The sequence below is a fragment of the Aotus nancymaae genome, unplaced genomic scaffold, assembly GCF_030222135.1.
Source record: "Aotus nancymaae isolate 86718 unplaced genomic scaffold, 86718_ANA_hifiasm-v0.15.2.pri h1tg000021l, whole genome shotgun sequence".
Lineage (NCBI taxonomy): Eukaryota > Metazoa > Chordata > Mammalia > Primates > Aotidae > Aotus > Aotus nancymaae.
In genome coordinates this window covers 8,131,465-8,158,935 of record NW_026988433.1, presented here as the reverse complement: position 1 = coordinate 8,158,935, position 27,471 = coordinate 8,131,465, and the positions used below count along the sequence as shown (strand labels likewise).

General features: G+C 53.2%; 1 protein-coding gene and 1 non-coding gene across 2 annotated transcripts in view; one reads left to right on the top strand and one right to left on the bottom strand.

The window, feature by feature from the left end:
• The first annotated feature begins 1,866 nt into the window (after positions 1 to 1,866).
• TRNAA-UGC (transfer RNA alanine (anticodon UGC)) lies at positions 1,867 to 1,938 on the top strand. Its single transcript has one exon. It is a non-coding gene; the product is annotated as a tRNA-Ala (tRNA).
• A 2,369-nt stretch (positions 1,939 to 4,307) lies between these two features.
• DHX37 (DEAH-box helicase 37) overlaps positions 4,308 to 27,471 on the bottom strand; it is a 46,705-nt gene continuing 23,541 nt past the window's right edge. The window contains exons 11-27 of the mRNA XM_064379582.1: positions 26,436 to 26,531; positions 26,104 to 26,189; positions 24,245 to 24,389; positions 23,505 to 23,581; positions 22,966 to 23,198; positions 19,799 to 19,910; positions 16,858 to 16,964; positions 16,503 to 16,691; positions 14,228 to 14,352; positions 14,021 to 14,137; positions 10,051 to 10,223; positions 8,640 to 8,754; positions 8,363 to 8,500; positions 8,099 to 8,193; positions 7,935 to 8,008; positions 5,912 to 6,009; positions 4,308 to 5,716 (exon numbers count right to left, since the gene is read on the bottom strand). Of these exons, the coding sequence (XP_064235652.1) occupies positions 5,631 to 5,716; positions 5,912 to 6,009; positions 7,935 to 8,008; positions 8,099 to 8,193; positions 8,363 to 8,500; positions 8,640 to 8,754; positions 10,051 to 10,223; positions 14,021 to 14,137; positions 14,228 to 14,352; positions 16,503 to 16,691; positions 16,858 to 16,964; positions 19,799 to 19,910; positions 22,966 to 23,198; positions 23,505 to 23,581; positions 24,245 to 24,389; positions 26,104 to 26,189; positions 26,436 to 26,531 (2,066 nt within the window). The 3' untranslated portion in view covers positions 4,308 to 5,630. The remainder of the gene's footprint in view (positions 5,717 to 5,911; positions 6,010 to 7,934; positions 8,009 to 8,098; positions 8,194 to 8,362; positions 8,501 to 8,639; positions 8,755 to 10,050; positions 10,224 to 14,020; positions 14,138 to 14,227; positions 14,353 to 16,502; positions 16,692 to 16,857; positions 16,965 to 19,798; positions 19,911 to 22,965; positions 23,199 to 23,504; positions 23,582 to 24,244; positions 24,390 to 26,103; positions 26,190 to 26,435; positions 26,532 to 27,471) is intronic.

Below are 27,471 nucleotides of genomic sequence, written 5' to 3'. Positions count from 1 at the left end.
TTCACCCCCGGCAGGAGTGCAAGACTCTTGTCTCAAAAAAAAAAAAAAAAAGGAGAAGGATGTTCCTTGACCCAAGATATTGAACCTAAGTTATTGATTAGATGTTTCCATAGTTTCAGGATTTCAATTAAATACAGAAGAATATAAAGAGACAGAAAAAAGGCCAATAAAGCTCCTGCCCATACAAATCATGTTGTTGTTGTTTTAGACACAGTGTCACTCTTGTCACCCAGGCTGGTGTGCAATGGCACGATCTCAGCTGGTTGCAACTGCCGCCACCCAGGGCCAAGTGATTCTCCTGCCTCAGCCTCCCAAGTAGCTGGGATTACAGGTATGTGCTGCCACGCCCAGCTAATTTTGTATTTTTAGTAAAGACGGGGCTTCACCATGTTGGCCAGACTGGTCTCGAACTCCTGACCACAGGTGATCCACCGGCCTCAGCCTCCCAAAGTGCTGGGATCACAGGCATGAGATACCATGCCCAGCCCATCATGTTGTTTTAAAAAAGATCAAGTACAAGGTTTAAAAAATTGTAATAGAGAGGCCAGGCGCGGTGGCTCACACCTAAAATCTCAGCACTTTGGGAGGCTGAGGTGGGTGGATCACGAGGTCAAGAGATCGAGACCATCCTGGTTAACATGGTGAAACCCCGTTTCTACTAAAAATAGAAAAATTAGCTGGGCATGGTGGTGCGTGCCTGTAGTCCCAGCTGCTCGGGAGGCTGAGGCAGGAGAATTGCTTGAACCCAGGAGGTGGAGGTTGCGGGAGATTGCGCCATTGCGCTCCAGCCTGGGTAACAAGAGCAAAACTCCGTCTCGAAAAACCAAAAAATTGTAACAGCTAAAAAACAAGGGGTGATGTCAGAGGACTCCTATTCTTTTTCTTTAAAGCATATTAGTTGTATCTGACTTTTAAAAACTAGATGTATCATTTTGATAAAAATCGAATAAGAAAGGAAAGAAAAGAAAGCAGAAAAAAATAGAATTCCAAAAGTCCAGAAAGGTACAGACTTGGAGAGTCAAGAGTCACTCCCACCTACCACCCTAGTCCCAAAGACCCTTATGTCTACAGTGTTTGTGACTGATGTGACCTTGGGCGAGTCACGGAGCCTCTGCCTGTGCCTGTAGTTTTCAGTCTGATGTGGAGAGAACCTTGGTAGGATGGTTGAGGATGCAGTGCGTGAACACTACAGCACTTACCAATACTGCCCGCACATGTTAGGAACTGTATATTGTTGGCGGCTGCTGAGGCTGTTGTTACCGTGATGCCGACCGGAAACATGAATATACTCACACATTTGTGTGCATATATAACATTTTTTTGACATAGAAATGAACCTATTGTGCACACTGCTGAGCCCTCCCTTTTTTCTTCCTCCCAGCTGTCCTGCGAGGGCAGGACATCCTCGGAAGGGCCCTAATTCACAGTGTTGCAGGCACACCTGCGTGGCGCACATCCTCGTATACCTACTTAGTATATTTTGGAACACTGAAAATCATCGCCAGCAAGGTCTCCCGTGTTAAGAAAAAAAAAAAAAAATTCTCATGGTCTCCCCGTCGGGGAATCGAACCCCGGTCTCCCGCGTGACAGGCGGGGATACTCACCACTATACTAACGAGGATGAACCTTGCTGGTGGTTCTCCAGCTTAGTTCCTATGTCCGCGGGGTTCTCCTGCTGTCGTTCCTACCCTCTCCGGGCCACCCAGGCTCGGCGCCGGGCGCCCTGGCTGCTGGGCTTTCCCGGAGCGGGCAGAAGTTCCCTTGAATGGCCGGAGACACTGCACGTCCGGAAGCTAAGTCACCTGAACCAACAGCGTGAAGGGCACTTCCTGTATCACCATTCCCAGGAAGAGGCGCTATTGGCAAGGGGATGTAGCTCAGTGGTAGAGCGCATGCTTTGCATGTATGAGGCCCCGGGTTCAATCCCCGGCATCTCCACGCTTTTCTTTCCGCCTTTTTCTTGCAAATCAGTCGCACAGGACCCTGAAAGCCCCCATCAACCTGCCTGCGAAGAAAGCTTGCTTGAAAGGAGCTGCGCCAGCGCAAGTCCCTTCCTCCAATCAAAAATTCCCTGGGCCACTCCACCAGAGATCCGCGTTCAGTAGGTTGGCGACGGGGCCCGGGAATCTGCCATTTAAAATGAACACTCCCAGTTACTAGTTTCATAAAGTAGATAGAAAAACACTGCATTCCTAAGAAAGGTTCTGCAGCTGACCATTCATTAACTCTTGAGTGCCTCATGTCAAGTTCTGTGCATGCATTGATCACCTACTGTGTGCTGGGTAAAGCGTACATGCCCTGGTATCCCTGGATAAGACAGGCCAGGCAAGCTTTCTCAGCCTTCTTGGACTTTATATTCCAGTCCTGGAGACTAACAACAAGCAAGTAGTGATATGTTTTTTTTTTTTTTTTTTGAGACGGTGTCACCCAGGCTGGAGTGCAATAGCACGATCTCAGCTCACTGCAACTTCCACCTCCCGGGCTATTCTCCTGCCTCAGCTTCTCAAGTAGCTGAGATTACAGGCATCCTCCATCTTGCCTGGCTAATTTTTGTATTTTAGTAGAGAGGGGTTTCACCATGTTGGCCAGGCTGGTCTTGAACTTCTGACCTCAGATGATCGGCCCATGTCAGCCTCCCAAAGTGCTGGGATTACAGGCATGAGCCACCGCGCCTGGCCCTAGCAAGCGGCGATACGTTTTATGAAGACAATAATAGCGATGAGATGGAAACTCAGGGGTGCATGGGTAGGGGCTGCTTCAGATAAGCCACCAGGGGAGGCCTCTGCAGAAACAGTGTGTCAAGCAGAGGAAACGGCAGGTGCCAAGTTCCTGAGGTTGCCGGAAGGGCGCTCCGTGTTGAAGGGGCAGGGAGAAAGCCCAGTCCCGGAGCTTAGTGAACGAGGATGAACTTTATCTTGGAAGACGCTGGAAGGCCTGACGCTGGGAAACGGGACCAGATTCAGGTTTGCAAAGGCTCCCTCTGGCTGCCATGCGGAGAATACAGCCTGGGCGTGGATGGGAGTGGGGAGACCGGGAAGGAGGGGCAGTCGCTGCTCAGAGAGCTGCTGGAGTCTCCCTCCAGGGGTGCGGAGAGGAGGTGCCAGCGTGGAGTTCAGGACAAATTCTGGACGTGGTTGCATGATTTCCTAACGCAGGGGCAACACGCTTTATTTACCCGTTGCTCCTAGTGAGTTGGGTAATTTGGTTTCCTCTCACTGAAGTGTTTATCTGCACATGCATTTTCCTTGCCTTCTGGTGCCAGTCCCGATGGGGCAGATTTCCATATGGAGCAATGCAGGGTCAAAGGGCATGGATGCTTTTAAACACGCACTTCTCTGCTGCTCAGTCTGGAATGCAGTGGTGTGATCATAGCTCACTGCAGCTTCAAAATGATGAACTCAAGCGATCCTCCCACCTCAGCCTCCCCACCAGCTGGGACTACAGGTATGCTTCACCACCTCCAGCAAGTATTTTTCATTCTTTTTATAGACAGGGGTCTCGCTATATTGTTCAGGCTAGTCTCAAACTCCTGGCCTCAAGTGATCTTACCTCAGCTCTCCAGGGTGCTGGGATTACCGGTGTAAACCACCATGCCTGGTTTATTTTAAATATTGCTAGATTTTGGGCCAGGTGCAGTGGCCCACACTTGTAATCCCTGCACTTTGGGAGGCCAAGGTGGGTGCATCACCCGAAGTCAAGAGTTGAGAGAGACTAGCCTAGCCAACATGGTGAAACCTCTTCTCTACTAAGAATACAAAAAATTAGCTGGGTGTGGTGGTGGTGGTGCACACTTGTAGTCCCAGCTACTCAGGAGGCTGAGGCAGGAGAATTGCTTGAACCCTGGAGGCAGAGGTTGCAGTGAGCCGAGATCGCACCACTGTACTCCAGACTGGGCAACAGAGCAAGACTCCATCTCAGAAAAAATAAATTAAAAATATATATATTTTCAAAAGGCTGTGGCAACTTACGCATTCAGTAACAACGTATGAAGGTGCTCCTTTCCTTATATTCTCATCAGCACTGGCTGTGGCCATGATTCTTAATTTTTCCCAATCTATGGGTACGAAGTAGAACTGAATTATTTGCTTTTTTCCTGCCCACTTTCTAGGGTGAACATGTTTTCAGGTATCTACCAGCAATGTGGATGCAGTTTTGGTTTTTTTTTCGAGATGGGACTCTCACTCTGATACCCAGGCTGGACTGCAGTGTCATGATCTCAAGTCACCACAACTTCTACTTCCTGGGTTCGAATGATTCTCATCCCTCAGACCCTCGAGTAGTTGATATTACAGGTACACGCCACCAGCCCGGGTAATTTTATATTTTTTATTCAAGATGGTGTTTTGCCATTTGACCAGGCTGGTCTCAAACTCCTGGCCTCAGGTGATCCACTTGCCTTGGTCTCCCAAAGTGCTGGGATTATAGGCATGAGCCACTGCACTCGGCCTTAGATGTAGTTTTTCAGTAGGGACGGGGTTTCACCATGTTCGTCAGGCTGGTCTCGAACTCCTGGCCTCACTTCTTCATGGCCTTTCCCTTTGTGTTTTTCTCACCAAATTGCAATAGGTCATCCAATAGTATGATGCTGTTTGTCGTGTTTTTCCGTATTTTTTCATATATTCTTTCATCTTCTTTGTTTATACAATTTACCCTGTCGATCTAAGATTTCAATAAGATAAAATGTCTTCCCTTTCCTTTATAGTTTCTGGGATGTTTAACTTTGTTTTTGTTTGTTTTTCTTTGTTTTTTTGAGAGAGACAGGGTCTCACTCTGTCACCCAGGCTGGAGTGCAATGGTGTGATCTTGGCTTACTGGGCCCTTGCCATGGAGGATGGAAGGACAGGGGCCCCCCACTCCCTGGTCCTGCCTGGGGCACTCCTGTCGTTCCTTCTTGCAGGAGGACCTACCCCATGCTCTTCCTTCCACCTCGGCCACAGAGGAACAAGGGAGGCACACTGAGGGGTCTGCAGGCCCCATTCAAGGCTCCTCCTCTGCGGCATGGCAGCGTGGCCTGAGCAAGGCCAAGGTCAGCTCCGCTCCCTGACATCTGAGAGCTGACCACGAGGAGATGAGATACCCACTCCCTGCAGCCGCAGCACAGGAAAGGAGCTGGCGGCCACCCTTCCACGAAGGCATGGGGCCTGGCGGTTCCCGGCAAGTCCCTTCAAGGTCAAAGCAGAGCTCAGAGGCTCACCTAATGCCTGGGATGGCTCTGAGGCCCCGGCTGGGTGGCACCACCGAGAGGGAAGAAAGGCAGGAAGGAAATGCCCTCCATGTGCCTCCTCGGCCTTCTGGCAGGGTGGGCGGGGACTGCAGGGGCCTCCAGCCCTACTGTTCCACAGGGACTAACGTAGTCCAAAGAGCGCATTGAACGGCACAGCGTCCAGTATGTGAGATGAAATCATCATCCGTATAATTGACAATTCAGAAGTCACGTGGGCGAGACGGCATGGTCGGCAGCAAGCTTCGTAGAGGATGGAGCTGAGATGGACGGGGGTTCCCAGGGCTTGACCTGCTTCCTGAGAGCAGGCCATGGAGCCCATGCCAGGCAGTCACAGTCGCAGGGTGATGAGCTGCTGCCGGCCCTCCAGGCCCCAAACCAGTCCTCAGCCCTGCAGCCAGGCGTCTGGTTAGTGGTCAGTGGTGGGGGGCCAGGCTTTCTCCACGTTGGGGTGCATGGCCTGTGGAAGCCACTCGCAGTACTCGGCCAGCAGGTCTGCAGGGGAGAGAAGGAGGACAGTGTCAGAGTGACCTGGGCCCAGGGCCTCTCCTGAGGTGGCAGGATGCTGGCCAACAGTGGTGGGGCCAGATCCTCCCACCAAGCCAGGGCTCATCATGCACAAAGCTCAAGGCCCCTGCCTCGGCGACCCCATCCCGTCCACTCCCACCCCCTGGCCCTGGTCAAACTCACATTTGGGGTTTTTCTTCCAAGCAGCTAGCAAGGCTTCACGGCAGTCAGCCTTCTCTGCAACCAGGGCCTGCAGGAGGCTCTCCGTCCGGGGCTGCAGCCTGTGGGGCAGGGAGGCAGGTTGGTGGCAGGTGGCCGGGGCACAGACCGGCTGCTGCTGGGGTCGGAAAGCAGGGCAGGCATCACCCCTCCACCAGCCCCGCCCAGGAGGGTGAAGAGCTGGCTGGGCATGGTGATGCACACCTGTATCCCCAGTTACTTGGGAGGCTGAAGTTGGAGGATCCCTTGAACCTGGGAGTTGGAGGCTGCAGTGAGCCATGATTGCATCACTGCACTCCAGCCTGGGTGACAGAACCAGACCCTGTCTCAAAAACAAACTGGCTGGGCACGGTGGCTCACACCTGTAATCCCAGCACTTTGGTAGGCCGAGGCAGGTGGCTCACCTGAGGACAGGAGTTCAAGAACAGCCTGGCCAACATGGCGAAACCTCATCTTTATTAAAAATACGAAAAAAAATTAGCCAGCTGTGGTGGTGGGCGCCTGTAATCCCAGCTATTCGAGAGGCTGAGGCAGGAGAATCCCCTGAACCCAGGAGGCAGAGGCTGCAGTGAGCCGAGATCACACCATTGCACTCCAGCCTGGGCAACAAGAATGAAACTCTGCCCCAAACAAACAAAACTCAAAAGCAAAAAAACACAATTCTCTAGACAGGCCTTCTAAAAAATAAATAATAATAAAATAAAAGAGAAGGTGAAGGGTCTTTTCCCTCTAATCATACCGGAACAGAAGACCCTGGACCCCATCTCCTCCCATCCACCCTGGCTGCCTCTGGTCCACGTTCCTTGCCCACCAAGGCTGCTCAGTGCATGCAAAATGTCCCATCTAGAACCTGCCTCTACATCTGTGCCTGGCTCCGCCCTGCCTCCTCCGAATCTGCTCACATCTGTGCCCGGCTCCGCCCTGCCTCCTCTGAATCTGCCCACATCTGTGCCCGGCTCCAGCCCTGCCTCCTCTGAATCTGCCCACATCTGTGCCTGGCTCCGCCCTGCCTCCTCCGAATCTGCTCACATCTGTGCCCGGCTCCGCCCTGCCTCCTCCGAATCTGCTCACATCTGTGCCCGGCTCCAGCCCTGCCTCCTCTGATTCCGGGCAGGCTCTCCCTGCCCAGCCCATTCGCACTCCACCCCGTGCCCACCGAGGCCTTACCTGTGTCCTGCCATGGCACATGGATGGTGCCTGGATCCCAGGCCCAAGAACCTAGCCAGCACAGGGCCACACGGGGAAACGTGCCCTGGTGACTGACGCGGCTCATGACAGCCCAGCAGGGGGTGCTGTGCCACACACCCCCACTTGAGTCCCTGGAGCTCGCCTGCACCTTCAGGCCTGTCCCTGTGCCCCAATCCCCTGCACCAGAGGATCTGCCAGCCCCAGGACAAGGGAAGCGTCCGTGGGTCTGGGCCACAGGCAGGAGAGCAGAAGCAGGAAGCGGAGCAGGGGTGGTGGGCGGGGTGGGGCAGGTATGTGCTCAGCTGGGAGGAGGCCCCCAGGGCCAGGAGGGCAGGATGCCTGCCACTGACACCTGGTGGTCTGTGGGAGCTGCCCAGTGTCTCCCTACCCCAGATTCATGTCCACCCAGAACATCAGTGTGTGACCTTATATGGAAAGAGGGTCACTGCAAATGTCATAAGCAGAGGTCATCCTGGAGTAGGCTGGGCCCTGAATCCAAGGACTCCTATCCTTGTAAGGAGAGAGCACAGAGAGGGACCCAGAGACACACAGAGACACGCAGATGGAGGCAGGGATGGGAGTGATTCGGCCACAAGCACGGGAGGCCGGCAGAGGCAGAGGGACCCGCCCCGAGCGAGAGCCACCGCACAGAGCGCAGCCCTGCAGAGCCTTCAGACCCCAGTGCACGTTTCTGATGTTAGGCCTCCCCGTGTGTGGCCCTTTGTCCCAGCTGCCCTGGGGAGGTCATCCAGGCCCCCAACCCCTCCTGCCCACTGTGAGGTTCCCACAAAGGCTGTACCTGGCCCATGTCTTCAGCATGGTGCTGGGGCTGGACAGCAGACAGCCCTGGTATGAGGCCAGCTTGCGGAAGACCTGGCAAGAGACCACAGGAAGGGGTGGGCCCTGGGTTGCCCCCTGCCCACAGTATCCGAGACGAGGGCCAGGGGCCGCTGTGCCACCTACCTGCCCTTCCAGCAGGAACCGGGCAAAGTGCTTGTAGCGGTCAATGCCCTCCGGAAAGTCCACCTCGATGGCGGGGAGCGGCCAGCCCACGCGATCTGGAGGGCAGGAGCCAGTGAGCCAGGGATCCTTCTGCAGCAGCCCTCCCGAGTCCCATTCCTGCCCCACCTGAGACACACACGTCCGGGGACAGGGAATGGGACCATGTGTCCAAGAAGCCCAGGACTGCAGGAGGCTCAGGATGCCCAGGATGCTGCCCCCACTCACAGAACACGCTGGCACGGTGACATAGCACCCGCCCCCGCTCAGGGCAGTAGGTTGGGGCCGGCTCCTCCAGAGGCTTGTCGAATTGGCAGTAAGAGGGCAGCAGGGCCGGGATCCACTGGACCTCCACGCTGGAGACGCCTGGGGGCCGGGGGACGAGGCTGGGGTCACAGTAGCACCCTCCATGGGAGGGGCTCCTATGCCTCCACCCCAGGGTCCCAGCCACAGCCCCATCAGAGCCACCGTGAAGGGATGAGGAGCTGTCTGCAGGCCTCGGTACCTTTCATGTACATCTTGGTGGTCTCCACGATTTCCTGGTAGACTACAAACTCGGGGAGCTCTTTGAAAAGGACGGAGCTGGGATGGATGAAGACGGGGTCGTCGAGGAGAGGGGTCTGCAGAGAATGGAGAGTGATGTGGTCAGGGAGGAACCTAACCCAGGGGTTCCACATACTCTCAACCCAGGAGTATCTGACTAACCACTCCCAGCCACAAAAGTAGGAGAGCGTTCCAACAGCCAGGAAACGCGGCCCATCCACAACACTGGAGTCTGATCCAGCCATAAAAAGGAAGGAAGCACTGACTCCTGCCATGGCGTGGCTGGGTTTTGAAAGCATCGTGCCAAGTGAGAGACCAGACATGAAAGGCCACGTGTGTTAAGATTCCACTTGTGCCAAACGCCCAGAATAGGCAGATCCACAGACAGAAAGCAGGATCCTGAAAACAGGGGTGAAGGGGAACCAGGGACCCACAGCTAACAGGTGTGGGGTTTCTTTGTGGGGTAATGAAAATGTTCTAAAGTTAACTATGGTAATGGTTGCAAAACTCTGTGAAAGTACCAAAACCACTGAATTGAATACTTTGAATGGGTTTAAATGCAGGCCAGAGGCAGTGGGTCACACCTGTAATCCTAACACTTTGGGAGGCCAAAGTGGGAGGATTGCTAGAGGCCAGGAGTTTAAGACCAGCCTGGGTAACATGCCTCTAAGCCCAGCGTTTTGGGAAGCCAACGCGGGTGGATTACCTCAGGTCAGGAGTTCGAGACCAGCCTGGCCAACATGGTGAAACCCCTTCTCTACTAAAAATACAATAGCTGGGCGTGGTGTCACACGCCTGTAATCCCAGCTACTTGGGAGGCTGAGGCAGAAGAATTGCCTGAACCTGGGAGGTGGAGGTTGCAGTGAGCTGAGTTCCTGCCACTGCACCCCAGCCTGGGTAACAGAGTGAGAGTGTCTCAAAAAACAAAATAACAACAACGAAACTAGCCCGGGGTGCTGGTGTGCCCCTGTAGCCCCAACTACTTAGGAGGCTGAGGCGAGACTGTTTGCGCCTGGGAGTTCGAGGCTGCACTGAGGCATGATTGTGCCACTGCACTCTAGCCTGGGCAACAGAGTGAGACCCTGTCTCTAAAAAAACCAAAACAAAAAGAATTTAAATGCTGTGTGAATTCTATTTCAATTAAACTGTTATTTTTTTTTTTTTTTAAACTTGGGAGTGAGAACCGAACCAAGGAAGATGGGATTCTACTGCAGGCCCCACCTGTTCCTTGGTGGGATATTTCCCAGAGCTTTTGGGGGCCCACAGCTGAGAGGGACAGGCCTCCCCAGGACCTGGAGGGCCCAGTCTGCCTGCCCCTCGCCAGGTGCCCCAACCGTGCCCCAAGCTAGCAGGGCAGGGAGGTGGGGGGGCACCTTGTAGGCGTTCCTCCACTTGTCCTCTAGCAGCTCCTCGCTCTGGACCCTGCGGGCCAGGTGGTCCCCCAGGCCGGCCGTCACGATCTGTCGCAGGAAGGTCACCTGACTTTCGGTGGGCGGCTGCATCTTGGGATCCACGAAGAGCTCAGCCTCGGGGCACACGGCATTGACTAAGGAGAGAGCCAAGGGTGAGGACGGTGGCAGCGAGGCCCGGGGCCAGCTCTGCCCTGACCTCCTAGAGCAACCCAACCACGCTCAGTGATCTGGCCTCAGCCACCTGCTCATCCCAGCCACTCCCCAGAGGCCACCAGCAGGATACAAAGCCCCCAGCAGGCAGGACTGCAGCTGGCCCCCATCCACTCCTTCTTTCTTGGGACGAAGCCCTAAGTCCTGCCTGGGCAGCAGTGCATTCTGCTCGGAGATGACCCTCCCCCAGCACCCAGGCGGCCTCAGACTCAGTTCTGGTCCATGATGTAAAGAAGGGGTTTGCAGGGAGAGAGATCCAAGATGGCTGATGATTAGCAGCTCGGGCACGTACCTCCCAGTGAAAGCGCAAAGAACGAGAGGACGTCACACTTTCAGACGAATATTTGTTGCTCACGGACCAGGAGATTCCCAGTGGAGGAGCCCCACGGGTCGCCAGGGCGACTCTTGTGGCCGGCGTGGTGGTTTTGCTGGTGCCTTAGCACGCCAGTTCTTGGTGCAGAGTCCGGAGATTCCCGGGCAGAAAAGCACCATCAATCTTAACACCACTGTTTTGGCCGGCGCAGTGGATTGCTCAGATCTCGGCGCAGGGAATCAACAAGTTGGACGTCAGAGACCCAGTTAGAAAGCCGGTAATTATAAAGACGACAGACGGACAAATATATAATGAAGGGAAGAAACCAGCGTAAAAAGGTAGAGAATACTCAAAATCAGAATGCCTCTCCCTCTACAGGGGATTGCAATTCCTCATCAGTAACGGAACAAGGCTTAATAGATTACACGTGTGTTCCAATAACAGAAGCAGGTTTCAAAACGTGGGTGATAAGAAACTTCTGTGAATTAAAAGAACTTGTTCTAACCCAATGCAAAGAAACTAAGAATCTTGAAAAAAGGTTTGACGAACTGTTAACAAGAATGGACAATTTAGAGAAGAATATAAGTGAATTGATGGAGCTGAAAAACACAACACGAGAACTTCGCGAAGCATGCACAAGTTTAAACAGTCGAATTGATCAAGCAGAAGGAAGGATATCAGAAGTCGAGGACCAGCTCAGTGAAATGAAACGAGAAGACAAGATTGGAGAAAAAAGGATGAAAAGGAATGAGCAAAGTCTCCAGGAAATATGGGACTATGTGAAAAGACCTAATTTACGTTTGATAGGTGTACCTGAATGTGATGAAGAGAATGAATCCAAGTTGGAAAATACTCTTCAGGATATCATTCAGGAAAATTTTCCCAACCTGGCAAGGCAGGGTAATATTCAACTCCAGGTAATACAGAGAACACCACAAAGATATTCTTCAAGAAGACCAACCCCAAGGCACATAATCGCCAGATTTATTAGGGTTGAAATGAAGGAGAAAATACTAAGGGCAGCCAGAGAGAAAGGTCAGGTTACCCATAAAGAGAAACCTATCAGACTTACAGCAGATCTCTCAGCAGAAACCCTACAAGCCAGAAAAGAGTGGGGACCAATATTTAACATCCTTAAAGAAAAGAACTTTCAACCCAGAATTTCCTATCCAGCCAAACTAAACTTTATGAGCGAAGGAAAAATTAAATCTTTTGCGAACAAACAAGTACTTAGAGAGTTCACCACCACCAGGCCTGCTTTACAAGAGCTTCTGAAAGAAGCACTATACATATAAAGGAACAACCAATATCAGCCTTTCCAAAAATATATCAAAAAGCAAAGAACTTTAACACAATAAAAAATTTACATCAACTAATGGGCAAAACAGCCAGCTACCATCAAACGCCGGTATTAAACTTATATATATTTTAATTGGATAAAAAGCCAAAACCCATCGGTATGCTGCATCCGGGCCCATCTTACATGCAACAATACACAAAGACTCAGAGAGAAGGAGGAAGATTTACCAATCAAACAGAGAGTAAAAATAAACTAATAAACAAAAAGCAGGAGATGCAATTCTCGCCTCTGATAAAGTAGACTTTAAAGCAACAAAGATCAAAAGAGGCGAGGAATGACATTACATAATGGCAAAAGGATCAATGTAACAAGAAGAGCTAACGATTCTATAGATCAATGAGATAGAAAATTAACAAGGATATTCAGAACTTGAACTCAGACCTGGAACAAGTAAACTTAATAAACATTTATAGAACTCTCCACTTCAAATACACAAAACATACATTACCACCTCACACCTATTCCAAAGGTGACTATATAATTGGAAGTAAATCACTCCTCAGTAATCGCATAGCATTTCATAGGTTTAAATTAAATATTGGTTGGCTGTTTGTTTGTTATCTTCTTCCCTTATTCCTTCCTGACTACATCATTAAGTATAATTATCAGTATAAAAGAGCTTTTCAATACCCATTACTAAATTGCATTCTAGCCTGGGCAAGAAAGCAATACTCCCATTCTCTCTCCCTCTTTCTTTTCCTTCTCCCTCCTCCCCATTCTCTCTCTCTCTCTTTCTCTTCCTTTTTCCTCCTTCCTATTCTCTCTCTCTCTTTAAAAAAAAAAAAAAAAAAAAGATGCAAAGCAGAAAAAGACTTCTCATAGTCACAGCATGCTTTCTTTTCAAGTTTGCACCATTTCCTTTCAGGCTTTTTTCTACCCATGTAAAGAAATATGTTTTTAGTGAAATTGGATTATGCTATATGTACCATGATTTTTACTTATACCATAAGTGCTTCCAACAAATAATCCTAGAACATGGCACTTTTAATGGCTTCATAATATTCCATCCAAAGAAAAAAAAAAAAAAAAAAAAAAAAAGAAGGGGTTTGCAGATGGAATTCCTGGAAACGTTCAATACAGGAACAGGACAGCCGGCAGGCGCCCTGGTCTCATCCTTCCCTTCTCCTTCCTTCCTGGAAGGCAGAGGTGACTAAGCCTCCAACTACCTTCTCAGCCCACAAGGTGACCTTAGGATGGAGGCCACAGCGAACGGCTGGAGGATGGCGGCAGAGAAACGCCCTGGGCTGCTGACCCAGTGGCTCCTTTTCCTTGCAACAATAAACATCTAACGTCACCAAGCCACTGTAACTAGTGCTGTCTGGAGGCTGAATATAATTCTGAGCTGCTGCACCTGGGATGGGCTGCTCAGGAAAGCCACAGCCAGAGGGACACAGAGCACGGTGACAGGGCCACCACCATGCACCTGGGACTGGGAGAAGGACCAGCCGGAAGAGAGCCATCAATTCTGGCATCAAATCCTGGGATCTGCTTGAACGGAAGGCAAGTTCCCCACTAGCCTTGGGTAAAAGAACACGGCCTGCCTGGAAGAGACCCAGTATCCACGCTGCCCTCTCTACACATGGTCCTCCTGCCACGCACTGGAGGACACTTTCTTCCTCTCAAGCTTCCCTGGGTGCTGGTGGCAGGAAGCATCTGTGCTGCTGAGCCAAGGTACAGCGTCCAGGGCAAGGCCTCATCCTTCTGCATGAGAAAGGTCTGGGGCACATCTGGGAGGGAAGAGGGGTCCAGGCCAGGGCGGTGATGGAAAATGGCAGGGGGACCAGGGAAAAGGCAAAACCAAGAGACAGCCTGGTGGGGGAGGGCGCAGGCTGGAGGCTTGAATCCGCCAGTGCCCTGCTCATGTGCGCGTTCCCTCGTGCCTGCAAACGCTTCCCAAGTATTGATTTAGGGTTATAAATACATTTTGGTGAGTAGCGAGTTTGCAAACATGGACTCTGTGGATCGCTTTGCTCAGAACAAGTTTAAACATTATAAGCGCGCAGCTCAGGCTGCCCGCGGGTGCAGGGGTGTGCTGGCGCGGGCCGTACCTGCGGTGGTCAGCTGGCCCCGCAGGCGCCGGATCTCCATCATGGCTTTGTACCGCAGCCCGTTGGCTTCGCAAAACTGGGGCGTGCAGCCGGAGTACTCACAGGCTCCCACGGCACCTGGGGGATAAAGCGGGGGCATGCTCTCTCCCTGACCCATCCCAGGCCGGGGTGACCCTCCTGACACCCTCCACCGGGCAGGGCACAGACCTAGCAGCACCATGAGGTCGCCGAGCTTCAGAGAAGCCCCCTGCCCCGCCCAGGTCCTCTTCATCTGGGCCACCCGGGCCCGCTTGCCCTTCAGCCTGGCGAGCTCCTCGTCACTGGACGCTGGTCTGTAAACACACACACACACTGTCTGGGCTGCGGCCCCGGCTGCCCTCAGGGCCTCAGTGGCGGGAACTCCTTTAATCGCCAGGACAGGCTCAGAGGCCTTGTGGGGTCACCTGCGCGAGCTGGGTCTTCCCTGCCCTTGACGCTCCTGGTTCTTGGGTCTTCAGACCCCAACCGAAACTGACGCCACTTTCTGCTTCTCTGGAGAACCCTATTATTCTCCCCATGGGATTCTGATGAGTAGCTGGGATTACAGGTGCCACCACCATGCCCGGCTTTAACCATTTTGGCCAGGCTGATCTCAAACTTCTGACTGCTCATCTGCCTGCTTTGGCCTCCTAAGGCTGAGATTACAGGTGTGAACCACCATGCCCCTGGCTAAAGCTGCTTTTAAAGTTCAGATTCACTGACCCTGAAAATATACAAGATGCAGAAAAAGCAAGTTGCAGGATCAGCTGATCCCATTTCTGCAAAGTAAATCTCTATCCGTGCAGAGTGCAGGGAAAGGTCTAGAAATGCACTGGTCAACACAGTGGCCACTGGCCACATGTGGTTGTTTAAACTAGTTAAAAATAGGTAAGATGTTGAGTCAGTTTGTTACCATAATTGCCACATTTCACAGGCTCAGGCTGCAGTATGCAATGGCTCATGTAGCGATGTGGTCTAAAGCAAAGTTCCTGGTTAGGGTGGGTGGGACTGGGCGGGGGGCAGGTGGAGGAGGATAAGCCAAGAAAAATCATCCAAATCATCCAAGATTCCCCAGTGTCCACCTGATTGCCTCCCCAACTAGTGTCTGCTCTGTCATCTGACAAGATGGTACAAACACAGGAAGACTGACCCCAAGGGAAGCAGCAGACTCTGCACAGAGGCAAAGGCTCATAAAGTCACTGAAGTGACGTCGAGGGCCTGCCTGCACCATTCTGAGTTGATGAGAGATGGTGGCAGCAGAAGCCTGGCTCATAGCTGAGACAGAGACGGTCAAAACTGATGACGTGGCCAGGTACAGTGGCTCACGCCTGTAATTCCAACACTTTGGGAAGCCGAGGTGGGTGGATCACGAGGTCAGGGGACCGAAACCATCCTGGCCAAATGGTGACCCCATCCCTACTGAAAATACAAAAATTAGCTGGGCATGGTGATGGGCGCCTGTAATCCCAGCTACTTGGGAGGCTGAGGCAGGAGAATCGCTTGAATCAGGGAGGTGGAGGTTGCAGCAGTGAGCTGAGATTGTGCCACTGCACCCCAGCCTGGTGACAGAGCGAGACTCCGTCTCAAAAAAATAAAAATAAAAAAAGAAAGTAATTAAGGTGCAACAGATCTAATAACAAAAAACAAAAAAACCTGATGTCGTGAAAGGCTGTTTCATGAGGATGATGTGAATGCCAAAGACTTATGAAGCCCTTGAGAAACTCAGGCTGCCTCCACAAATTTCTGCAGAAATGACCCCTTTTATCATCAAGCTGCCAAAGGGAGATCTATGCAACGGGATGCCAGGAAATTACTAAAGAATTGTTCATTCTAAAGTAGCATGTAGTCATAATCTAAATTTTTCTAGGTATATGTGAGTGTGAAGAAAAAAGTCAATTTTGTTAAATATATAATGCACTAAACATACTTTCACAGTCTTAGCGCCATTCTTCTTTTTCTTTTTTTTTTTGAAAAGTGTCTCACTCTGTCACCCAGGCTGGAGTGCAGTGGCGTGATCTCGGCTCACTGCAAACTCTACCTCCTGCGTTCAAGTGATTCTCCCACCTCAGCCTCCTGAGTAGCTGGGATTACAGGTATGAGCCACCATGCCTGGCCTTACCTAGTGCCACCTTTCAAGGGTATTGCTTTTCCCTATTTTGGTCTATGTTTTAAATGATTTCACTCAAAGTGTCCTTTTTCTGGAATCTACGACCTTCTGATGATCAGTGGAGGACCCCCACCCCACCTCCTAGTCTCACTATTTCACGTAAGGGGCAGCAGACAGGGACCACCACGGCCACCGCAGAGATGAGAACGCAGACGGGCTCAGACAGAACGAGGGTCTTGCGAGAGGCCACCCGACAAGCCGGCAATTCCCAGGAAGCTGGGGTGCAGGTCAGCTCTCAGCCCAGAGCCCCCATTGGGACTGAGCTTGGCCCCGAATGCCCAGCCGCTAACCTCGCACCTGTCCAGCTCCTCAAACAGCTCCCGCACCGTCATGGTGGCCACGATGGTGATGGCGTAGGGCAGGCAGCCATGTTGCCGGCTCAGCGCCAGCATCTTGGCGTAGCGGGGCGCCACGGGGAACGTGGCCATGGTCCGGCCCAGCGCGGTGATGGGGCAGCTCAGCCGGTCCTTCTGCAGTTGCTTTACCCTGGAGATGGAGGTGGTGGTGGTGCTCCGAGAGGAGGTTCTGGAGCCAGAGCCGGAAGGCCCCACGCTTGAGGCGGCTCGGGCCCAGCAAAGGGGAGAGAGGGCCCCACTCGGCGCAGGAACAGGGCCCCGCTCGGCGCAGCATGCAGGCATGCTCCTGGCCCTACCTTTCTGCTTTCTGAGGCGCTTGCAGGGCACCCAGTGCGATCAACAGCTCCTCGGCGGCAATAAGGGCTTCCATGGAGGGGGGTGTCGGGAAGGGGAAGTTGATGACCTGGGACATGAGGAGACGTGGCAGGGACAGAGTGAGTGGTGATAAGCAAGTCTGGTCCTCCTGTTCTGTCTGCAGCAGGCGCTCCCTCCACCCCCTCTCCAGGCTCAGTTCACGCCAGCAGGGACACAGAGGCCTGGGGGTACCCTCAAAGGCCAGGGGCCAAGGGAACTCACATCATCCATTCACTCAAAAACATGTCCCAAGCACTGGCGAGGCCCTGGGGGCTGTGCTTTGCCCCCACTGGGTGCTTTTTTTGGCTTTTGTTTTTAAACGTACTATTATACTCATGAGGACTGAGTGTCATTTGACCAGGAGGGGCTGCAGGTAGTCAGTGAGGCATAATGTGAATAAATTGGCCTGGTGTGGTGGTTCATGCCTATAATCCCAGCACTTTGGGAGGCTGAGACAGGTGGATCACCTGAGGTCAGGAGTTTGAGACCAGCCTGACCACCATGGTGAAACCCCATCTCTACTAAAAATACAAAAATTAGCTGGGTGTGGTGGTGCTCGCCTGTATTCCCAGCTACTTGGGAGGCTGTGACAGGAGAATGACTTGAGCCTGGGAGGCAGAGGTTTCCGTGAGCCGAGATCGTGCCACTGCACTCCAGCCTGGGCAACAGAGTGAGACCCCATCTCAAAAAATAATAATAATGTGAATAAATGTATCACAATGGCCAAAAGGTGGAAGCAACCCATGCGTCTATTAGCAGAAGAGTGGACGAACAAAACGTGGTCCATCCGTAAAATGGTCTATGATTCAGCCATGAAAACACATGAAGCAGTGGCACACACTACACCACGGGTGGACCTTGAGAACATCACACTCAGGGAAAGGCGCCAGGCACAAAGGCCACATGCTGTAGGATTCCATCTGCATGAAATGTTCTGAACAGGCAAAGCCAGAGAGGAGAGGGGACAGGGGCCAGGGACTGGGGGTGGTGACAGATAAAGGGTACAGGCTTTCTTTCTGGGGTGATGAAAATGGTCACGGTGGTGATGTTTGCTCAACTTTCTGAGCACACTTTCAATGGGTGACTGTGTGGCGCACAAACTCTATCTCAATAAAGCTGGAGGCGGGGCGGTGAGCCTGCAGCAGGCACGCAGGTGCGGAGGGGATGCTAGGAACCCAGGTCTGGGAGAAGGCAGGCGGGGGCCTGCTCGGGAGCTGACTCAAGCGCCAGGGGAAGCCACTGCCGAGTTCCCACAGAGGGGACTTGATGTCACTCCAGATAGTGGTCCTAGCCACGCTGATCTCCCAGCCCGCGCCTGACACTTTCTAGCCATGTGACCCACAGTCAGGCCTTTCTGTCTCAGTGCCTCAGGCTCCTCATCTGGAAAATGGGGTGATAACACTAGTAACTCCCTCCTAGGGTGGCTGGAGGATGACCTGAGGTCACACGTGCAGAGCACCCAGCACATACTTGGCATCCATTATTTTTTTCTTTTTACTCTTTTTTTTTTTTATTTTTTTGAGACAGAGTCTTGTTCTGTTGCTCAGTCTGGAGTACAATGATGTGATCGTGGCTCACTGCAACCTCTGCCTCCCAGGTTCAAGTGATTCTCCTGCCTCAGCCTCCCAAGTAGCTGGGATTATAGGCACCCACCACCATGCCCGGCTAATTTTTTTTTTGGAAACAGAGTCTTGCCCTGTCGCCCAGGCTGGTGTGCAATGGTGTGATCTCAGCTCACTGCAACCTCCGCCTCCTGTGTTCACATGATTCTCCTGCCTCAGCCTCCTGAGGAGATGCGATTACAGGTATGCACCACTACACCTGGCTAATTTTTTGTATCTTTTGTAGAGACGGGCTTTCACCATGTTGGCCAGTTTAGTCTCAAACTCCTGACCTTAGGTGATCCACCTGCCTCGGCCTCCCAAAATGCTGGGATTACAGGCACGAGCCACCGTGCCTGGCCTCCCTGGCTGTTTTTTTTGTACTTTTAGTAGAGATGGGGCTTCCCCGTGTTGGCCAGGCTGGTCTTGAACTCCCGACCTCAAGTGGTGCAGCAGCCCCAGCCTCCCAAAGTGCTGGGATTATAGCTGTGAGCCACCATGCCCGGCCGGCATCCATGATTTTATTAGGTGAAAAAATCAAGCCCAAATCAGCGTGTAAAATATCACACAATATTCAGAAAACCACAGTCAGTAACAAAGAACAGGAGGTCATGTGCTTGGAAACATAACTGGGGACACAGGCCACAAATGGTGGACAGTGGGCTGCGCTTCACCTTCTCCCTGATGGTGTGCAGTATCTGAATTTTTTATAATTTTGAACATATTAACATCCAGAAATATCAGTGCACACAGATGTTTGAAAGGCACTAGAAGACCATGTGGGTTCTGTCACTTATGAGCTCTGTGTCCCTGACAAAGACCCTCACTTCCTTGCCTCAGTTTCCTTCATCAGTTAAATAGGGATCTGAACACCCACAGGACAGCACACAGCATGGCACGGGGTACTGTCTGGCTCAGCCTGCCCTGGAGCAGGGGGAGGGGGTGACCCTGGAGGGATCCTCCCTCCACTGAAGGACTGGGTGGGAGAAACCTGCAGCCAGGAAGAGCCGGCAACGCGTTCTGTGCGCCCCAGGACAGATGGCCCACGGGCAGCATGCAGGACCCGGTTGCCTCTCTTCCAGGCAGCCCTCCCCTGGGTGCCCACGGGAGACACAGCATTAGGGAGGTGGTGGTCACAGGAGCCCAGAGGCTCCTGACGCACTGCTGTGTAAGTGGTTGCCATAGGCCAGGCAGCAGCAGGCTTAGCTCTGGGCTCCCTGCCTTGGGGAAAGGGAGGTGCCCTGACAGGGTGGCTGGGAGTGGGGCTGGGGCAGCAACTGACCTTTTCAATGTTAAGAGCCTTCATCTGAAGGATTAGGTCTTCAACAGGCCTCCGGGTGATTTCTGGAGGAGGAAACTGTTCAAAGTCACCAAAAACCGCAGAGGAATATAGCCTGGGCAGGGAGAAGGCAGGAAAGGAAACACAATTCAGTCATGCCACTGGGATGGGATCTCGACACCCACCAGCCATGGTGCTTCACCTCTTCCTGCCTCATTCTCCTCACCTGTGAAATGCAGCTCAAATTGCAGCTGCCTCATGGAGAACTGATAAAGATTAATTAGACACTACTCCACAGGCTGGGTGCAGCAGCTCACAACTGTAATCTCAGCACTTTGGGAGGCCAAGGCGGGCGGATCAGGAGGTCAGGAGATCGAGACCAGCCTGGCCAACATGGTGAAACCCTGTCTCTACTAAAAATACAAAAATTAGCAGGGCGTGGTGGCGCTTGCCTGTAGTCTCAGCTACTTGGGAGGCTGAGGCATGAGAATCGCTTGAATCCAGGAGGCGGAGGTTGTGGTGAGCCGAGATAGGGTCACTGTACCCCAGCCTGGGTGACAGAGCGAGACTCCATCTCAAAACAAACAAACAAAAGCTATTATTCCATGTAGAGTGAATGCTTAACACGGGATGGTGCATAGCACTCTACACTTTAATTGCTTCCTACTGGTTTTCTTTTTTTTTCTGAGACGGAGTTTTGCTCTTGTTACCCAGGCTGGAGTGCAATGGCACGATCTCGGCTCACCGCAACCTCCGCCTCCTGGGTTCAGGCAATTCTCCTGCCTCAGCCTCCCGAGTAGCTGGGATTACAGGCATGTGCCACCATGCCCAGCTAATTTTTTGTATTTTTAGTAGAGACGGGGTTTCACCATGTTGACCAGGATGGTCTCGATCTCTTGACCTTGTGATCCACCCACCTCAGCCTCACAAAGTGCTGGGATTACAGGCGTGAGTCACCGCGCCCAGCCTCCTACTGGTTTTCTTTGTGTATTTTCTAAATTTTCTACTTTTTAATTAACGTGTAGCCCTGACAAAAGGAACAGCAATAAAACTATTATAGATCTCTCTCACACACACACAGACACACACACACACACACACACACACACACAATTACAGCACACTGATTAGAAGATATTTGTCAATGACACATCTGGTTAGGATCTAATATCCAGGTTATATAAAGAACTCTTACAAATCAATAATAAAAGGACAGGTAACCTAATTTAAAAAATGAGCAAAAGGTCTGAATAGGCAGCTCCCCAAGAAGATGCACAAATGGCCAACAAGCATATGCAGAGGCCCAGCGTCATTAGTCATTAGGCACACAGGAACCGAAACCAGTGTGATACCATGTCATACCCGCTAGGAGAGCTAGGCTCAAAAGTACTGAGGCCCTCATACAACAAAAAAGGGAGGCAGTCGGGGTACATGTTCTCAGGACCTCCACAGGGCTGTGTAACAGGATATAGTCACACATTCAAACAAAACAAACACCTGAAGCCAGGCACAGTGCCACGTGCCTCTAACGCCCAGCTGCTTGGGAGGCTGAGGCGGGAAGACTGTTTGAGCCGAGGAGGTGGAGGCTGCAGTGAGCTACGCTGTGCCGCAGCACTCCAGCCTGGGCAACAGAGCGAGACCTTGTCTCTCAAAAAATATCCCAACAAAACAAAAATATTAAAAATAAGTGTTGGTGCTGGCCAGGTGCAGTGGCTCACACCTGTAACCCCAGCACTTTGGGAGGCTGAGGTCGGGGGATCACAAGGTCAAGAGACTGAGACCATCCTGGCCAACATGGTGAAACCCCGTCTCTACCAAAAATACAAAAATTAGCCAGGTGTGGTGGCGGGCACCTGTAGTCCTAGCTACTCGGGAGTCTGAGGCAGGAGAATCGCTTGAGCCAGGAGGTGGAGGTTGCAGTGAGCTGAGATTGTGACACTGCATTCCAGCCTGACGACAGAGCAAGACCGTCTCAAAAAAAAAAAAAAAAAAAACATGTTGGTGAGGATGTGAAGAAACCAAAACCTTACTCCATTGTTGGCAAGCATGTAAAGTGGGGTGGCTGCTGTGGAAAAGTCTGGTGGTTCCTCAGTAAATTAAACCCAGAGTTACCATACGGCCAGTCGTTCTCGTAGGTTCCACTCCAAGAGCAGCGAACACGGATAGTCAGACAAATTCTTGCACCTGAGTGTTCAGAGCACTCTCCACAGTAGCCAAGAGGTGAAAACAACCAAACGTCCACCAACTGATGAACTGACAACAAAACTCGGCACATCCGTATGGTGCGGTATCACTCAGCCACGGCCAGGAATGGGGCGCTGCCACCTGCCACCCGTGGTGGGCCTTGAAAACTCACTGTGCTGAGCGGGAGAGGCCAGACATACTGCATTTATCTGAGCTGTCCGCAACAGGCACTTCCCTAGAGACAAAAACTAGGGGATCGGCACACGCCACAGGCTGGGGTGGAGAAGAATCGGGGGTGACCGCAATGGCCACAGGGTTTCTTTTTGGGTTGATGGGAAGTTTTGACATCGTGGTGATGGTTGCAAAACTCTGGCTGTCCAAAAAATTCCTGTATTGTACACTTTAAAATGATGCACTTTATGGTATGTGAATTATATCCTGATCAAGCTGTGAACAAAACAAACAGGACTCAAAACCGGTGCCTGGTACCAGTAGCAGAATGAAGACAGTGTGAGGCCGGGCAGTGGCTCACGCCTGTGATCCCAGCACTCTGGGAGGCTGAGGCGGGTGGATCACCTGAGGTCAGGAGTTTGAGACCAGCCTGGCCAAAACAGTGAAACCCTGTCTCTACTAAAAATACACAAATTAGCCGGGCATGGTGGTGGTCGCCTGTAGTCCCAGCTACTCGGGAGACTGAGGCAGAAATATTACTTGAACTTGAACCCAGGAGGCAGAGGTTGCATTTAGTCGAGACTGTGCCATTGCACTGCAGCCTGGGCGACAAAACCGAAATTCCATCTCAAAAAAAAGAAATAGTGTGTGTATCTGAAAGTCAGCAAAAGGGCTGGGGAGCACCCCAAAGTCACAGGGGCCCACAGGACACGGGATGCACTACAGATGGGGGCAGGGTCAGCGTCCTTCCTTTGTTCCTCAGTGGCCACTGCAGGGCCACACCAACGTCCCTGGGGAGGAACCTGGTGACCCACCTGTAGCAGTGGCCGGGCTCTGTCCGGCCTGCTCTGCCTGCTCGCTGGTCAGCTGATGCCTGGGAGACCCAGGTGACATGGAAGGAGGACACACCAGTGACGCGGTCGTAGTAGCGCTTCTTGACCTTCCCACAGTCCACCACGTACTTGATGCCAGGGATGGTAAGAGATGTCTCAGCCACGTTGGTGGCCACGACACACAGCCTAGTCCCCACCGGTGGAGGCTTAAAGACCTAGGATTGGGGGAGGTGATGGCAGGAAAACACCGCAATCAGGAAAGAAACCGTGGAATGGAGGCACAAGGACAAAGCCAGCCAGGCCTGTGTGCTGGAGAGGCAACAAGGACAAGCCATGCTGCCTGGGCCCCAGGGCCGGGGGCGGGAGCGTTCTCTATTCTCCACAACTACCTCAATAGCCCTCAGAACTCTGGGGCTGCTGGTCAAACAGCAGATGGAGGGGACCGCCAAGGGCTTGACTAAACCCACTGCACTGCCCTTGAAAGTTCCCCAAAAGCTGGACACCTGGTCCAGCACGGTTACCTGTGCTTGTTTCTCTGGGGCCAGCAGAGAGTACAGCGGGAGCACGTGGAGTGGGAGGGAGACATCTGGCTGCTCACCTGGAGGGAATGCAGAGGATGCTGGCACCCCAGCCGGGACAGATGCCCACAGGCAGGAGCCGGCCACAATGGCCTGCACGCCCAGGCTGCCCCACCAGAGCTCCTGTCCTGCCCTGCTAGGGGGGTCCCCTCGGGACCAGCCAGGCCAAGCCTGGGGGGACTGCTGAGAGTTTCCCAGGGCTCTCGTCTCTACTGCCCTGAGTCGGGTCTTAACCCCTGCCTCACTGCAGTCTCCTCCCCAATCCCCTGGCATGGATCCTGGGACCTGACTCTGCCCCTCGCATCTGGGCAGCATCGTGGTGGGGGTCAGGTTGAGTCTGGTACCCTCTACTGCTCCACTCAGCCCCTGGCTGGGCACAGCAGGGCACTGGTCCATCTGCATTCATGGGGCCCCTGCGAGCACACGGCGCTGTACAACGCTCCCGGGCCCTAGAGGCCTGTGTCCCTCAGCAACGGGGTGGGCAGCCCCTGTAACATTCAACACGGCAAATGCTTGAGGCCTCCTCATGCGGGGCAGTTTCAGGAACTCGGGAAGCATCAAGGACAAAGCTGCTGGAACCCCAGCCCCCGAGGGGCCCACACCCCGTGAGCAGTGAGGGCTCTGGGCACATCCTCAGGGCAGAGCTATTTGAACGTGAGCAGGAAGCGGTTCCAGGGCCACACCTCCATCCTGCCCGCTGTCCCCTAGGTCCAGATCGAGGTCAGAGTCCACGGCCCCCTCTTCCTCGTCCACTTCTGCCTCCCTGTCCTCGTCACCTTCGCCCGCTGGCAACACTGAGTAATGATCCAAGTTGATCTGAGGCAGCACCTACAGTGAATGAGACATGGACACCTGGGCTGCAGGGGACCCTGGTGTGGGGACGTGGCATGTGCAGGCAGAAAGATAGATGCCCTTGCGTGGAAGCCCCAATCCCACCCACACAACGTGGACACCTGAGCTGCAGGGGACCCTGGTGTGGGGACGTGGCATGTGCAGGCAGAAAGATAGATGCCCTTGCGTGGAAGCCCCAATCCCTCCCCACCCACGGGCTGTGTGACCCAGAGCAGGCCACATAACTATTTGTTCCTGCCTCAGTTTCCCCACCTAAACCCTGGGGACTATCATGGACCTTGTCTCTCAGGTTGCTGGGAGGGTTCTGTGGACACACAAGAGGAACGTGGATCACTGCCTGACACGCCGGTAGGGCAACAGGCAAGCCGGAGACAGGTAAGTGCTACTGTCAGGGATCACAAGACCCATGGTGCCTTCACGCAGACACTAGAGACAAGCTCCTCCCAGCCCAGCCTCCTTGCTGCCCCGCCTCTTCAGCCAGCATCAGGGGTCTGCCGGCCCTCCCGGGGGTCCTCACAGGCCCCATGCAGGTGCTCAGGGCCTGGCTTTCTGGAAGCTTCCTCAGAGACTGTTTCAAATCCCAGCCCACCCTGCAGCTCCGAGAGCTGTGCATTGCAGAAGAACCGTCTTCCACAAGGAGTGCCACAGGCTCTGTCTCAGAAAAGGAAAAGAAATCCATTTCCGCCATTGCCCCAGGCCCAGACATGTAGGGGTGCCGCAGACCTGCGCTGTCCAGCGGGGTGGGTCCTGCAGCCCCGTGCGGCTACAGAGTAGCTGATACGGGCCTGGGGAAATGGAGGAACTGGATTTTCTTTTCCTTTTCTTTTCGAGATGGAGCTTCATTCTTGTTGCCCAGGCTAGAGTGCAATGGCACGATCTCAGTTCATTGCAACCTTTGCCTCCCAGGTTCAAGGAATTCTCCCGCCTCAGCCTCCTGAGCAGCTGTGATTACAGACGTGCACCACCACACCTGGCTAATTTTGTATTTTTAGTAGAGATGGGGATTTGCCCGGCATGAGGAGGCCTTGAGCATTTGCCGTGTTGAATGTAACAGGGGCTTCCCACCCTGTTGCTGAGGGACACAGGCCTCCAGGGCTGGGGAGTGTTACCCAGCACTGTGTGCTTGCAGGGGCCCCATGAATGTAAGACGGACCAGTGCCCTGCTGTGCCTTTGGTCAGGCTGGACTTGAACTCCTGACCTCAGGTGATCCACCCACCTCAGTCTCCCAAAGTGCTGAGATTACAGGTGTGAACCATCATGCCTGGCCTTCTTTTCCTTTTCTGAGACACAGTCTTGCTCTGTTGCCCAGGCTGGGGTGCAGTGGAGCCATCACAGCTCACTGCAGCCATGACCTCCTGGGCTCAGATGGTTCTCCTGCCTCAGCCTGAGCAGCTGGGACCCCAGGCACACACCACCGCACCGGGTTAATTCAAAAATTTTTTGTAGAGACATGGTCTCACCATGTTGCCCAGGCTGGTCTCAAACTCTATGCCTCAAATGATCCTCCTACCTTGGCCTCCCAAAGTGCTGGAATTACAGGCATGAGCTACTGTGCCCGACCAGGAACTGGATTTTTAATTTCATTTTATCCCAATTACACTTCAACTTAAGCAGCCACGTGAGGCTGGAGGCCGCCATCCTGGATAACACAGCCTTACTCTCCAGGAGTCCCTCCCAGCCCCCACGTACCTCGGCCCGAGCCTTCTTGGCCCTGGCCCTGGACTTCTTAAACTTCCGCATTTCCTCTGCTGAGTCTTTCTGATCGTCGTCCTTTTCTGGGGGAGGCAGGATGGGGAGAAAGGCATCTGTGGCCAGCGTGGTCACGAGCACGCTGTTCTTTGTTGTTCAAGACAAGGCCACTCAGTGGTGGCTGTTTATTCGGGTGTGAAGTGGGGAACGGCAAAGGCGCAGACTGACACTCCCAGAGGGAAACTCAGAGGCGGGAGCCGCACCCCAGCCAGAGAGCTTGAGGCCAAGCCCAGCTGCTCAGGGCAGAGCGCTGGTGGGGGCGTCCTCTTTACCTGGCGGCCGGGATCGGGAGGGTGGGAAAGCCTTCCTGAGCCTGCGGCACAGCGCGTGCACCTCAGCCTGCCCCGTCAGGAACACCAGGATGCCGCCTGTGGGAAGAACGGGCCCCTCTGTTATCCACCAGTCACTCACAAACACTGACTTAGCAAGGAGCACTTGCTGGGTCCTGCGCTGAGAGTCAGGGCTCCAGGGGTAATTGGGGAGGACGGGGGTGCACAGACGCAGATGAGCAGGAGGCAGCACCCCCAGACTGAAGGAGCTGCTGGTGGGAGTTCAACAAACATGGCGACTGCACATCCCAGCAGCACCACTCCTAGGCACAGACCTAAAAGCCAGGAGAAACGTGCTCAAGCGAAAACCTGCACAGCACACTCGTGACAATGCCGAAGCTGCCCTGGGACCCAAGGCTGCAGGAAGGCTCATTGCCCAAGCTCCCACCTCGCCTCGCCTCCTGCCAGCCCCAGTCTCCCAGAGAATGGATGGGAGCCCCAAGAGCCCCTGAACTCCCAGAGGCCTTACGCAGAGCAAGGACAGAGCATCACGAAGCAGCAACCTTGGCTTCCTCAAAGAACAAGGTCAAGCTTGATGAGAAGCACCCCACGGCTCCTGGCCTCCCTAACATGTAAAAAGTCAGCCTCGGGCCTCAATTCAGCACGTGAGGGTCTCTGGCTAGGATGGGTGCAGTGGGCTCATGCCTGTAATCCCAGCATTTTGGGAGGCCAAGGGTGGATCACCTGAGGTCAGGAGTGCAAGACCAGCCTGACCAACATGGTAAAACCCTGCCTCTACTAAAATACAAAAAATTAGCTGCGTGGGGCGGTGTGCGCCTGTAATCCTAGCTACTCAGGAGGCTGAGGCAGGAGAATTGCTTGACTCCGGAAGGCAGAGGTTGCAGTGAGCTGAGATCGCGCCATTGCACTGCAGCCTGGTCAACAAGAGCAAAACTCCATCTCAAAAAAAAAAAAGAGAGGCTGGGCATGGTGGCTCATGCCTGTGATCCCAGCACTTTGGGAGGCTGAGGCAGGTGAA